The following is a 14408-nucleotide window of genomic DNA, read 5'->3' as shown; positions in this document are numbered from 1 at the left end:
AGGGCAGCCTTGGCATGGAGGGTCCCTCAGAGTTCATCTTATCTATCCTCCAGACTCCACTGGAGCCCACAGCAGGCACTGGAAAACCCCACCAGTGACTGAGGACCCCAGGGAAGAGCCCAGCATGACCTGCAGTGCTCTGTCTCAGGGTCTACTTCATCTGGCCTTGGAGGAAAAGAGCTGGTTCTCTGAGGAGCCTCTGATGACTTGGAAGTTGACCCTGATCTCACTGCACTAAACCGGCTCACTGTTGTACCTCCCTTGAGAATCGCAATCCCAGGATAGCGTAACTGAAGGACCTTACAGATGATCTCCTGCGACCCCCTCTGTGTTCAGTGACTCCCTGGGGGTCAGTTCTCCGATCTTCTTGCCTTCCTGAAGGCACACCTCAGCCCCAGCACACTTCTCAGAGACAGAAGGATCTGCACTGGGAGCTGGTAAGGACAGGTATGGGTGACGGTCCACTAGTCCCTACCCAGCCCTGCCCCAGTGGCACTCACATTGATCAGGGCCATGATCCAGAAGGCGTAGGACACGCGGGTCCCTGCCCCGTCCTGCGGGGGCATCCCAGGGAACGTCTGATTGGACCAAGGCTGGGCCTCAGCGTGGCGGTGGCCCAGGACCCTGGCAATATGGAGCGGGTGGCTGTGGGTGGTGGCGTTGGCTGTGCTATTAGCAGGCAAGCAGTTGGCCTCAGACAGGAAGGGGTCGGCGATAAGAGGGCTCAGCAGAGCACCAAAGCCCACAAAGAAATGGAGAACCTGGAGAGGGAGGAGAATTGGGATGGGTAGAAACGTGGCTCAGGCTTCACCCTCCACCCCCCGCCCCACCTTGTGCCTCATGTGGGGAGCCCCGGCCTGGGAGCAGTAGGGAGTGGGAGGCAGGACTGGTGAGGAGTGGAGCTCCTTCATCACCTCCTCCCCGGGGGTAACTCCGTGACTGGCCACCCCCACCCTCACTCCTTTTTCCCAAATCTTAACCCCCCACTGGGGGCTGTTCCCATGTCAGCATCCACCATCTAACACCCCAAAGGGAAGGCGGCTTAATACAGGGAAGGGCTGGACTGGAATCCTGGGTACCTGGGAGGAGAAGGAAGGAAGAAGAAAGATGGAGAGAGAGGAGGAGACGAGAGGAAGCAGCAGGCCCTCCCAGCACGCCTCTTTCCAACCCACGAAGAATCTTCGCTCCCCAGCACTTAAACACCGCCTGCAGGCAGGGGTCCTCACCTCATTTTAGAGGTGAAGAGACCCAAGTGCAGAGATAACATCCCAGGACGGCCCTGCTGGAAGTGGTCACACTGAACTTGACTCTGGTGCTCTCTCTGAGTCACCGCCCTGGCCTCAGGGCAGAGATGCAGGCCCGGGGAGAGGGCTGAGGGAGCTCCCCTCCGCCCACCCCACCCTGCCCCACGCCTGCCTGTGGCTCACCTGGAGGAAGACAGCCGAGTCCTTCTGGTAGATCCTCACCAGCTGCATGTTGGCCACCGTGTCGATGCAGCCCATGGCCAGGCCCGCCAGCGCCATGACGGCGGCCAGCACCTTCACGTCACGGCAGAAGGGGATGGCGGCGAACACCAGGGAGATGGCCAGAGAAGAGGTGAAGAGGGCCCATAGTGACTGGGCTAGGCTGCAGTGGCGGAGGGCTGAGGTCAGTGGGAGGAGCCGCAGCCCTTCCAATGAAGAGCCCCCCACAGCTGGCTGGGTGACCCCGGGACGCCAAGACATTTCCTCCCCTGCCCCCGCCCTCTGGGGGAAGGGGGAAGGGAGCTGGGGCAGAAGCTCGGTCACTTATTAGCTATGGGTCGTGGGCAGGGTGTTTGACAGTCTCCTCAGGTAGCAGGGTGGTTGTGGGAACTCAGGATACTCTGTTATGGACTCACCACAAAGCACAACTGCTATTATTGGACTTAAAAGTGATTATGTATGGTTTACTTGAAGTTATAATTGTTCACTTGTAAACAATTATATGCAAAGAGATTTCCATCTGTCTTCAGGAAGGTGTGAGAGGAATGGGCTTTGAGCACCTGGAGGGAACCTGCATGAGATGGGAGGTGGGGCCCAGGAAGGCCCCAGAGCTGGGCTGCAGTGTACCCCCCTCACACAGGAATGGAACACACCAGTCCCCTTACAGGCACCAGGCCTGGACCAAAGCCTACAGCTGAGGCATTTGGATAATTCGGTGACCCCTCTATGGGCAGAGGTGTTGGGCTCTGTGCCTGGCCAGTGTCCAGGAGGAATTCCCTTGGCCGTCCCCACCAAGAGGTGTCTGAGTGATGGCCTTCCCCCAGAGGAGCCCACAGCAGACAGGCTGAGGGCTGCTCCCCTGCGAGTGAGTCAGTGGGTGAGCGAACACGTGGATGGAGGCCTCAAGTCTTCCGGGTACACTCTGCCCAATATCTGGAAAGCAAGGCAGCCTTGTATTTTCTGGGACCTGTCTGAAAGGCTAACATGGGGGGAAAGAAGAGTGGGCAGCAGGAAGGTTCTGGAAGGGAGAGGTTGTAGAGGAACTTTCTCAGATTATGACAAATTGGAGTGCCCAGGCGCCTCCACCTGGCTGCTGGGCCTGGAGAGGTGAGGGGAGGGCAGTGCCAGTGCTGACGTGCCTGGAAGACCAGAGTTTCCAGCTCACTGAGGAAGACGGAGGCCCAGGAGATCCCTCAGGCTGTCTTTTCCCAGAGGTTTTGGCTCTCAGCTTTTCATCTTGCCCCATCTTTGATTAAATCCTTTATCAGAAGGGCTCTGCTGATGGCAGCAGTTCGTTATTTTCTCATTCTCTTGTTTCCGGGCTGATCTGCTGGGGAGATGACCCATCATGACCCCCGCCTGTTCCCACCTCAGAGCTGTGTGAGGGGGCAGGGGGACTCACTTCACCGGGAAGAAACCGGGGGGTGGGGGTCGTGTTGTGGGGAGGCCTGTTCAAATTCCCCCAGCACTCCCCTTCCCATCCTCCAGCGTCCCTGCTTCGTGGGCACCCCCCACCGGCCCGGCCCGGCCCTGGCAGCCCGGGGTGCTCACTGAGCTCCATGTGTTCTTGCTGCCTTCTACCTGGTGGCCGGTTTCCCTGGTACCAGCCCAGAGGCGATGCCCACACCTCTGTGGGCTGATAAAAACAACAGGCCTGTCACAATAGCTCTCTTTCCCCTTCCTTTCCCTTTACAAGATTGACCTGGTTGCTTCCCGGATGGCCTGACTTCAGGGATAGCAAGAGGGTCCCCATTTCCCCCTTAAGTGTTCCCCTCACTGAGCTGGTGCAAGGCCCTGACCCTACCACCACCTCACTTACCGCTGTGCAGTAAGGCACAGACTGCCCCAAGTACAAAAATGCGCTCCCAAAGAATGAACACATTATCATGATTGCCCGGAAAAACCTGGACGAGAGTGATTCATGCTCAGTCCTGTAGCATGATCCTGAGGGAACAGGACTCTGGGTCCATAACTGAGCTGGGCAGGAGGTGCGGGAAGGCGTGGGAACTAATATTGCAGTGTACATGGCAGCAACTAACATCTGTGTACAGTGTCTAAGCCATTTGGTGCATGTGGCAGTGCAGTGAGGTTGACCTTGCAGTTGTGCCTCGTGTGACCCCTGAGTAAACTGAGGCTGAGAAAGGCCAAGAAAGTAGCAGACAGATCCTGGACTCAAACCCAGGCCTTCTGATTTGCCATTCCCTATGCCATGCTGTCTTCCCATGCAGGAGCGTGTGCGTGTGGGTGTGAAAAGGCTGCTGTGGCCGGGCCACAGAGCCTGCCAGGCTGGAAACGGGAGCAGCCAGTAGGGAGCAGGAGGCCAGATTCTGCAAAGCCTCGGTCTTTGGAAGCAGCGGCAAACAGCTATCATCGCCAGAACACGAGCCCCAGGGGACCCTCTGCTGGTGTTATGGGAGCTCCGGCTGCTTCATGGTAACTGCTGGCCCCATTGCCAGCTTCCCCAGGCGAGGGCTGCCTCCCGTTCACTGCGTGACCCCATGCCCGGACTGTGCTCGGCCCTGGGGTGCCTGATTCTGGGTTGTTGGAATGCTAGAGAAAGACATGTCTTTCTTGCCTGGAGAAAGGGATTGGAGATTGTTAGGAGGCTGATGTGGGATTATATGGGGATGACACAGAGAGAGAGAGAGAGAGTCAGAGACAGAGAAACAGGAGTAAAGAGATAAAGAATCAAGTCAGCCAGGTTGCCAGAGAGGTGCTGAGCGGAGTGGCAGGAGGCTCAGGAGACAGGGACGGGGCTGGGGAAGGTCTGGCGGCCAGGGGGCAGCCCTGTCCAGGCCTCTCCCTTCTCCAGTTTGTCCCCTCTCACCTTGTTGTTCTAGAGAAGGATATTTAATGTCTAAAGGGTTTTTTTTTTTTTTTTGTTCCCAGGCCCAGCGACAGGCGGGAGGGAGGGATAAAAAGAGAACAGGCCAAAGGAGAGGCTGCAGGGAAACCAGCCTGGGAAGTCCCCTCCCTGCGGCTCCTGCCAGCCCCTGGGCTGTGGTTTGAGCTTACAGCCTGGCCAGGTGTGACTGAGGAGAGCTGAGCCCGTGCTGGGCCTGGGTTCCCCGGGTGCGGGGGTGGGGGTGGGGGTGGCATGGAAGCCTGTTCCCAGTACATGGGGACAGTGGCACCACAACCCACGCTGCTCGCCCTCCCCAGTTGTTTCAGCAGGGCTGTGTCTGGGCATTCTAAAAATCAGCCTGAACAAATTCCAACAAAGAGTACGTTGTTGCCAAGAAAACAAGGGGTCCTAGATACATCCTAGAGCCAGACTGAAATACACAAATTGACTGGGTCACTTAATGGTTTGGTCAATGGCCCCTTCCAGGAATGTGAGTAATTGAAAATTATGGAATAATAATGTCAAGGCAGCTTTGACAGCACGAATGTGGTACGACTTGTAATCAGAAGACTGGTCCTGGGCCCACCTCTCTCCCTTCCCAGCGGGCGGCTCAGGGCAAGCCACCTGCACTTGGCCCTTCTGAGCCTCAGTTTCTCCGCTATTAAACGGGGACAGTAAGCACTGACTTGAGAGGCTGAGGCTGCCATCCTCCTCTATCACTCGCGGGCAGCTCCCCTCGGCCCCCTGCAGCTCACCCCCTCCCTGCAGGCCCTAGGCTGCCCTCAAAGTGGCACTGCCAGGGCCGAAGGAGCACGGTCAACAGAAGGAGTCAGAGAACCGAGGCCAGTTCCTGGATCCTCCTGCCAGGCCCTGCCTCTGTTCCTGCTGCCGTGCCCTCTGGGGTGATCCTGGGAGGCTGGCCCAGGATCTGCCCAGAGTGGCAGCGAGGATGGAGGAGTCCTACCCTCACCTTACAGAGCAGGAAGTGGGCCCAGGCCGGGAAGAGAGGGAGTAATACAGAGCCGGGACCACCCACGTTCTGGACCCCCCAACCCAGGAAAAGGCCGCGTAGGGTCACTGATCATCCCTCCCCTGGCCCTAGGTTCAGAGGTTAATTCAGGCCAATGAGAGGAAGGGCCCCACTCCCCCGAGGCCTGGGAAGACCCAGGAACAGCCCAGGCAGTCTAGGAAGCCCTTCCTCAGGAAGCCTGAAAATGTCCGAGTTACTTATTAATGGCTCCACACTGAAGGTGACAACCGGGGAAGGGGAGCAGGGAGCCAGGTCCTCCCCAGCCTTGCAGTGGCTCTGCTGGAGGTGCCTGCCCTGCCACTTCGCCACTTCGCCGTGTGACCTTGCGCACGCTGCTGACCTCGTCAGCCCTGGTGCTCTGCCTTCCCCAGAGGGCACATGTGATCGCCTCGTCCTGCCCGCTCCTGATTCTGTGATAGGAGGGGCTGCTTGGCTTTAAAAGCAGGTGTCGGGAGAGGCCTTGAGCAAACAAACAGTAAGATGTCAGCCTGCCGGCCTGCCCTCCACTCCCTAGATGGGGGTTGGGGGTGGGGTGGGGGGGTGGAGTTGGGGGTAGAGGGAAGAATGCTGCCTAGGGCCAGCTCCATGCCACTGGCAGAGTGAGTGACCCCAGGGTGGCACTGACATTCTCACATTTTTACCTCAGGGGATGCCCACATCCACCTTGGATAATCTCTTTCCCTGAAGGACCAGGGAAAGGGACAGAATACAGGACGAAGAGGAAGTCAGAGGCATCCCCAGCCCCTCTCTACCCCAAAAGGGGCAGACAGCCCCCCAAGAGAAGAGTGGGGCTGGGACAGGAAACCAGGAGACAAGACACCCCCTGGGAGTGAAGGAAGGCTGGAGATGGCAGCTCAAGGCAGGGGGACAGGGAAGCGGTGTCTCAGACTGAGGGAGGGGCTGGGGGAAAGGGCCCCCTCTAAGTGGGTCACTCCCACACTGACAGCCTCGCTTGTTCACGGCTCTTTATTAAGGCTGGCAGGACCCAGAAGGAGGGGCAAGGAAGCCTGTCTTTGGGGGGATTCCAACCTAGGGCAGGACTGCCCTGTTAGACTCAGGTCAGGGCAGCACCCTCCCACGATGACGTGCTGGGCCCGCGGGGAGCACTCCCTCCACGCTGGATAGACTTGCAGTTGTGTCTGCCTGGAACGCCTCTCCCCCAGTGCTCTGCATGCATGGTTCTCTCCTGTCATTCAGATGCCAGCTCAGAGAGGCCTTCCCCAATCACACAGCTCAAGTAGCTTCCAGCTCTGTAACTCTCCATCCTAACCTTGCTTTATTCCCCTCATTTCAATAAAACGGTCCTCCAGAATGTCAGTTCCATTTAGAGCAGGGGCCTGCGTCATATTCACGCCTCAGACAGGGCCTGGCTCAAGAGATGTTTGTTGAATGAGTGAATTAAGGGATGGGATGAGTTCTGAGATTTTTTTAAATTAAAAAAAACTCAGATATAATTTACATACGATAAAATTAATCTATTCAAAGTGCACAATTTAATGGTTTTTAGTATATTCAGAGTTGCGAACCCATCACCACAATCTAAGTTTGGAGCACTTACATCACCCCAAAAAGAAATGCCATGCCCATTAGCAGTCACTCCCCATTCCTCTCCGCACCCCACACCCAGCCCGAGGAAACTACTCATCTACTTTCTGTCTCTATAGAGTTTCCTACTCTGGAGTTTCAGCCAAATGGAATCCTAACAGTATGTGGTCTTTTGAGATTGGCTTCTTTCACTTAGCATAATGTTTTCAGAGCTCACCCATGTGGCAGCATGAGTCAGTACTTGCTTCCTCTTTATGGCTGAATACTATTCCATTGTATAGACAGACCACATTTTGTTTGCCCATCCATTGTTGATGAACACTTGGTTTGTTTCCACTTTTTGGCAGTTATGAATAATGCTGCTTTGAACATTCATGTACAAGTTTTTGTGTGGACAGGGTTTCACTTCTTTGAGGTATGTACATACCTAGGAGTGGAGCTGCTTGGTCAGATGGTAACTCCCATGTAGAGATGGGTTTTTAAAGCAAGAACCCATGTCTGGTGCTAGTCCCCTAGGAGGCTTTCAGGCCAGGTTTGCCACACGCTGAAAGGTGGACAAGCTGCTGGAGGGAGAGGCAGAGGCTTTCTAGATGGGAGACCAACAAGGATGCAGCTCAGAGAAGGGAACTGGCTTTTGTATTGTGTTCCCAGGACCACAGGGGCCAGCATCCTGGGGAAGCAGGTCAGAGAGTGGCCTGGGGAACCTTGCATGGAAGACTGGGTTTCATGCTCTGGGCAGGAGGGAGTCAGAGCTGGGTTTTGGGTAGGACAGGACTTGCAGGAAGTTGAGAAAAAAAGAAATGTAGAGAAAGAGATAGTTAATACAGCAAAGAGAAGAACTCAAGCCTTCAGCTAAGAGCGTGCAGAGAAAAGGCCCAGGTGAGGTTAGGAAAAGGCTGGGGCAACTCTGAAAGCCATTTATCTACCCTGATGCCTTTGAGATAAAGGGGTTTCCCAAACTGCCCAGGGTGGTTAGACAGGTCCCCATGAAACCAGGAACCAAACCCTAACCTTTCGTCTAAATACCCCTCTTCTTTCCTGTCTGACACATACCTATACACCCTGCCAACCAGGTGGCTTTGGATTTTTTTCCTTCTGAAAAGTTCCTTGCTCTCAATAAGCAAGATTTTTCTAAGGAAGGTCTAGTCCAGATTCTTCTGGCCCTAACTGCATGCTTTTCCCTCTTGGCCTGCAAGTAGTGGCCTCCTTCAAGATCTCTGTCTGTGTTAGAAGAGACAGAGACAGGGAAAGAGCTGGTCCCACCCTGGGCTGAGGACTCTTGCCCTCTTCTGCCCTCTAACATCCCAGGCTCTCCACACTCAGTCCCTCCAGTGTGTGTGTCCCCATGGAGGCATCCAGAAACCCTATTCAGCCCTGGTCCTCAGTCTGGGCTAAGGAGTAGGCGGGACTTACCAGGAATGCTAGAGAAAGAGGCGCTGCCCTGACTCTCCTCCTGTGTGTCATCCCGCACTCACCCCCGCTCCCCCGCAACAGCTGGCCCTTCTCTATTTGTTAAACCAATCCGCCACTCACAGTACCAGCCCAGCACTAATCACTTAAGCTGAAAAGCACTAGTAGGGGTATTAGCATTTTAACTTGCGGTGAGGCCCCAAGGAATCAAGCTTTAGAGCTGGTTTCAGAGCTGGTTTCAGGGCTGGTGGAGGTTCTGTTTGTCTGCGGAGATGGAGGATTGCGATGAGCTGTCCAGCCCTGGCTAGGTGGTGACTCTGTCTACACACAAGCCACCCCCGTAATGTCCCTCTATTTCCACTGAAGTCTACATTGCTCTTGATGGAAGGAAAGGGTTCTTTAACATACTTTGTCTTGGGGTGGGAGGACTGAGGTTCAGAATTTAAACCTGAACCACTGAAGGGACCTACTCCCCCTACTTTACCCTACCCTCACCCCTTGGATCCCATCAGGGAGCCCCAAAGGCCCACAGTTTCCTTCCCAGGAGTATCAGCTCAGGAATACTCAGCCCATGAGTACCCAGGGATACCCACGCCATGCCTTTGCCTGGCGAGAATAGGGTTTAACTTGTACCCTGCAGAGATGAAGCTGACTACTATGAGTCAGCTTGCTTTTTCATGAAAAAGCAAAAGGCATTTCCAAAGTATCTGCTTCTAGACACAAATGTGTGGGTTCAAATCCTTGCTAGGCCTCTTAAGAGCTGTGTGACGGGGCCAAGTTTCTTAACCTCCCTGAACTTCAGTTTCCTTATGCACAAAATGCAGATAATACCACGATTCTACAAGGTGGTTGTGAAGGTTAAATGAGTTGATACAAGTGAGGTGCTAAGTACGAAAAGTGCCTGGCATCGTGTAAATGCTCCATAAAGTTAGTTATTATTGCTACCATCATCCTTCTTCTTTTCTTTGAGCCAGTTTCCTAAAGCAAGACCCTTTCTGCTGCCTGTTCAGAGCCCCTCATTGAGGGAGGCACAAAGCAGGTAAGGAAGAGCTGGCCCAGCTGGGTGTGTATCTCTGCTGTTTTCACAAAGCCTGGCACGCCAACCTGCCACTTAGAGTTATCCTCATCCCCCTTCCTGTTCTTTGCAATACACCTGTTTCTAAACTGTTTCAGGAAAGGGAGCTTTTGTTAAGTCAAAATACTTAAAAACAAAACCAGAAAAAAAAAAATACCGTGATAGATTTCTAATGAAACCTCTAGGCAGAATCAGAAAGGCTCTTGAGCTTTCTGTTAAGATTTTCTGAGTCCCCCATGCACCCAATCCTGTACAAAACCCACAGAGACACTAGTGTATACAAGAACACTTGCTTCTTAAGAGGATAATGCTTCAGTTTATAAGAGGATTTTGGCGGTGATGATAATCACTCCCTAGTTGATAGTTTTGTCAGTTGGATGGCTTAAGGTGGGGTCTTATATGCATGACACCTGTGTTCCTCTCCATCAGCTCTAGAAGTGAGTTGGAGAGGAAACCCCACCCTCACGGATACCTCTAGCAGTGAGCCAAAGGGCAGAGCCCTTGGTCCAGAATGGGCCCCCAGAGGCTTCTCTGGGATAAGTCAACCGTGGTTTTGTTCCCAGGCGTCTGCTTGCTTGAGTCCATGCAGTCCAGGAAACCACCCAGCCAGGAGCTGGGACTAGGGAAATATCCAGCAGCCTTCGACTTGCAAGTCATCTACCCCCTGCTTTGGGTCTGTTCTCCCAGCTGTACTAAGAGAGTGAATCCTGCTGCCTTTCCAAAGGACTCTGCGGAGGTGGCCCTGACGAATTTGTGCTGGGAGAATGAGGTTCTTCAATGGTGTCCAAACAGGGATCTCTGGGGGCCGTGCCAGGCAGAAACCAGAGCCATGCCCTGGGGCAGGGGCAGGGAGGAGTATCGCCGGGTGGGGGGAGCAGAGGGGGACCCTGGTACCTGAGATGGAGGGTCACCTCATTAAGTTACAAGTGAGTCACCCTGCACCTCCCCTGCATGGACCTAGCTCTGAGGTCCTGTGTGTCTCAGTGGCAGAAAGGCACTGCCTCCAGGCGCCAATGCAGGAACTCTGGCTCCCACACACAAGCACACAGGACCCACCAGCCCCGTGGCCACCCAGGGGAAGGTACACCCTGTGTCAGCTGATCTGGAGCTAAGGATCTGAGTGGAGCCCGCCCGAGGGCACTGTCCAGCCGCAGCCAGCTCTGGCACTCACACGGCCCCTGAGGTGACACTCTCTCTCCTGCCACCTCACTTCCAATTCCGCCCCCACCCCCGGCAGCAGGGGCTACAGATCTACCTCACACCGGCTGTGCAAGAGGGTGACCCTCCTACCCCTGCAAAATCCATCACCCCTCTCCCCAGGGGTTGCGGGTGGGAAAAGCGGGGTGAAAGCTGGGTTTATGCCCTCACAGGGGTGAGTGAAGGCAAATAAATAATCCAGAAGTCACCTTCAGTCTCCGGAGAGAGTTTTGCGGGGTGAGCTGGGGTGGGGGAGGGAGGGAGCCCTCCAGCAAAGGCGCGGCACGGCTGGCGGAGCCAGGAGGGGTGGCCGCCGCCTGCCAGAAGGCGAGGACAGCTGGTGGCCCGAGCCCCGCGGGGGGCAGAGATGAGGGCGGCGGGAAGGGTCGGGAAGGGTCGTGGGGGGGGGGGGCAGGCTCAGGGGGCCGCGGCGCGCGGGCCCGGCACTCACGTCCTCTTGAAGACGCCCCCGAGGGCGCTGCCCAGCAGGAGGCAGAGCTGCTGCGAGAAGAAGACCCAGGAGATCTGGGGCAGCGAGCTGTGCGTCTGGCAGCGCAGGTCCAGCAGCGTGGGCCCCAGGAAGGCGATGCACAGGCCGAAGCTGAAGAAGACGCTCCAGTAGGTGAGCGTGGGCTGCAGGTTGCGGCGGAGCAGCCCCGACACGCGGACGTCGCAGCCCATGGCCCCGGCCGGCGGGCTCGCGGCGGCTGGTCCCGGCGCGCGCCGGTGCCCGAGTGCCGCTTCGCCCGCGGGAGGGCCAGCCGGGCTGGGGAGGCCGGGGCTGGGGGAGGGGCGGGGAGGGGCGGGGAGGGGCCGCCCGGCGAGGGGCCCCGCCCTCGGGCCCGGGGGGAGCCGGGGGAGCCGGGGGAGCCGGGGGAGCCTCGGCCGCCCGTGGGCACCGTGTCCCAGCCCGCGCCTTCCTCGTGCGGTGCCAGGCGCCAGCCTCCCCTTCCTTCCCGAACTCGCGTTTTCACCCTCCCCCGGCTTCGGGAGACCAACCGGGAGCCGCTCTTCCCCCCAACCCCCTCTCCGACCCAGCTCCCCATCCCCGCTGCCTCCTTATCCAGCCCCCTAAGGGCAGAGGGGCCTGGGCGCCCGTTTTAGAGCTGGGCAAACTGAGAGCCTAAGACGTCCGGTACGTACACCGGGAGACGAGGGAGCAGGATCTCGACCAGCGCTGCGCCTGGGCTCGGGGGACCGGCTGGCCCTCCCCAGACACCAATCCGGCCGGTGCTTTGGCGGTGGAAGAACCCGGAGCCCTCCCTCTTAAACCTAGAAGCTTCATAGATGAACTTCAGGGCTCTGACAGCACCCCATCTTCCCCTGAAGTAGAAGACAAAATCTCCTACATGCAGTTTGTCTTGGGAGACTATCCACAGCTTTCATCAGAAAGGTAATAACCCCATGCTTTGCAGAAGGGCCTGAGAGCCGGTCTTCACCTGCCACATTTCATCCATACAGGTGCCGGATAGAGGAAGGTGCAGCCGTCCTTCCAGTCTCCATCTCTATCCATCTCTCTCTCTCCATCTCTCTCTCTCTCTCTCTCTCTCTCTCTCTCTCTCTCTCTCTCTCTCTCTCTCTCTCTCTCTCTATCGTCTTTCTAGTTGGGGGAGGGGGTGAGGAGAGGGCGGGAAGGGAAGGGCAGTGACTTGGAGGAATCTCTGGAGGAATTCTGAAATAATCCTCTAGGGAAAAAATAAAAAGAGTTCTGAGGAAAATTGCTTTTTTTGCTGGAAAAAGCTGGATGGGGGTGGAGTAGGAGGGTGTTAGCCTCCAGACTGGGAGTCCTTCCAGGAGCCTGCAGCTGACACAGACTGCTGCTCCCCATGGTGGCCACAGGGCTGTTGGGTCCTGTGTGGTCCTGTTCATGAAGGCAGCCAGACACCTCTCCTGCACTGGCTCCTGGAGGCAGAGCAGAAAGGCCCTACAGGGTCGTCTCTGCCCAGGTGTTCTAGTAGTGGCAGGAGCCATGACATCATGACCACTTGCCCACCATGGGGACCAGTGCTGAAAGGGCTGAGGAGATAGGTGGGTAGGTGTCCCCACGACAGCTTGGCATGTGGTGGGGGCAACAAACTTCTCTTGCGGGTACTGGCCCGACCTCACAGTGGCACACCGACATCTGCTCCATCCCCACCTAGGCTGTGAGCACCAGGGAGGGAAGCCCCAGGGTCCCTCTGGCTCAGTTGGTCTGTAGGTGATGACAAGTACTTATTTGGCAATGATAATGATGGGCCTGCGCAGTGCTTGCAATTAAGTAAAGTTATCCTGCAGGGGGAAGAAACAAAAACAAATCATAAATTCAAATGTTTAATTGAGTCCTCTCTTCCACCCTCAAAGAATTCCAGAACCACAAGAAGCTCAGAGTTGGAAGGCGCCATCTTCAGTTGAGTCCCCTACCCGCACCCCATCATTGCTGATAAATGCTGGTCAGTACTGTTCTTGTCTGCTGCCTCTTACTGATGGGGACCTCACTTATCCTTGCCTGGGGGTCTGCTTCCCATGTGGGTCAGCTCTGGTGGTAGGAGGGGTTTTCTGTAGAACTACCCGCTGGACAAGTCTCATTGCTTTCTTTGTGCATGTTAGTGCTTCACACAGATGAAGCCCTCACCCCAGCACGTGGCTTCTGCAGCCCAAATGCCTGAAATTCTTTCATAATTTTCTTAGATGGTACTTCGTAGTTACATCATCCTACTGGTTCGGCTCCTCTGGCCGCAGTGGCAGTGACTCTGGTGTGGTGAGGCAGCCCACAGTGTTTGCAGTGCTAGAAGCATTGTATAACTTGATCTGGTTGGTGGTTACACAGCTGTAAACATGTAAGTATTTATTGGGTTGTATGCTTAGATTTGTGCCTTTCACTGTGTGGAAGTTACACTTCAATAAAATAGTGGAAAAAAAAAAAAGTAGAGAGGAGGGTATAGCTCAGTGGTAGAGTATGTGCTTAGCATCCCCAAGGTCTTGGGTTCAATCCTCACTACCTCCATTAAAATAAATAAATAAACCTAATTACCTCCCCCCCAATCTTTTTTTTTAAATAGTAAAAAGTAAACATAAGTAAACAAAACCAAAGTGAGACACCCCACCATGAATGCGGTACCCAGCCCCTTACAGTCAAAGGCCTTTCCTCTGTCTTTCCTTCCTTCCTGCCTTCCTTCCTTTGGTACGGGGCCCTTGAGCTGAGACAAGCAGGTAAGTTAACAGGTACAGCAATAAGGTACATTCTAGAAAAGGCATGCTTTGCAAGCCTAGGGTGATGGAGGGTTAGGGGAGCAGTGTCTAATTCCACCTGTCTATCTGGGAAGGCTTCATGGAAGAGGTGATTACTGAACTGGCTCTGGAAAGGCAAGTATGTAAAAAAGGTTTTGCTTATTCAGTCGTTCTTCTCTTTATCTCCTGTGGTTTCCAGCATCATCACCTTGTCCACCTTCTCCAGGAAGCTTTCCCAGAAAAATTCTATTCAGCCCTTAAATTCCAGCAGCCCCATCCACTCCTTTCGCAGTACTTCATAGTGTGGGCCATTATGTTCCACCAAGTATCAGCTTCCTGTTCCTGCCACCCTGCCTCTCCTGCAGCCAGTTAAACTGTGAGTTCTTAAGGGCTGGGACCATATTTACCTATATTTCTAACTTTCCTCACCCCTACCCATTGCCTCACAGAATGCCTTGCAGATAGCAAGTCCTGGATAAATAGCTGGGGAATTATTTGCATAACATCTTTATGATTATTTTTTAATTTTCCTTTTCATATCTCCTGGTGATAACAAGTTTATCTATATTTCCTTTGTGCTATGTAGTCAAATGTCTAGCTCTAGCTAGGCACCCTGTGGTCATTCTTAAATTTGAA

General features: G+C 55.0%; 1 protein-coding gene and 1 long non-coding RNA gene across 15 annotated transcripts in view; one reads left to right on the top strand and one right to left on the bottom strand.

Moving 5' to 3' along the window:
* The window catches only part of MFSD4A (major facilitator superfamily domain containing 4A), a 26870-nt gene extending 15575 nt beyond the window's left edge, over positions 1–11295 (bottom strand). For 2 of the 4 annotated variants that reach the window (XM_031438713.2, XM_064477116.1), the window contains exons 1-3: positions 11017–11290; positions 1428–1626; positions 501–761 (exon numbers count right to left, since the gene is read on the bottom strand). In XM_031438713.2, coding sequence (XP_031294573.1) covers positions 501–761; positions 1428–1626; positions 11017–11246 — 690 coding nt within the window. In that variant the 5' untranslated portion in view covers positions 11247–11290. Of the gene's footprint in view, positions 1–500; positions 762–1427; positions 1627–2602; positions 2791–11016 lie in introns of all 4 variants that reach the window. The other 2 variants (XM_031438714.2, XM_031438712.2) reach the window with 2 other exon arrangements.
* LOC105098627 (uncharacterized) overlaps positions 11109–14408 on the top strand; it is a 15794-nt gene continuing 12494 nt past the window's right edge. For 6 of the 11 annotated variants that reach the window (XR_010377112.1, XR_010377109.1, XR_010377108.1 and 3 more), the window contains exons 1-3: positions 11428–11958; positions 12906–12994; positions 13233–13381. This is a non-coding gene — a long non-coding RNA (uncharacterized LOC105098627). Of the gene's footprint in view, positions 11188–11427; positions 11959–12905; positions 12995–13232; positions 13382–14408 lie in introns of those variants that run through there. The other 5 variants (XR_010377114.1, XR_010377113.1, XR_010377110.1 and 2 more) reach the window with 3 other exon arrangements.

This window comes from Camelus dromedarius, chromosome 21 (assembly GCF_036321535.1).
Source record: "Camelus dromedarius isolate mCamDro1 chromosome 21, mCamDro1.pat, whole genome shotgun sequence".
NCBI lineage: Eukaryota > Metazoa > Chordata > Mammalia > Artiodactyla > Camelidae > Camelus > Camelus dromedarius.
The sequence above is the reverse complement of the archived record's forward strand: the minus strand, read 5'-3'. Positions and strand labels throughout refer to the sequence as shown.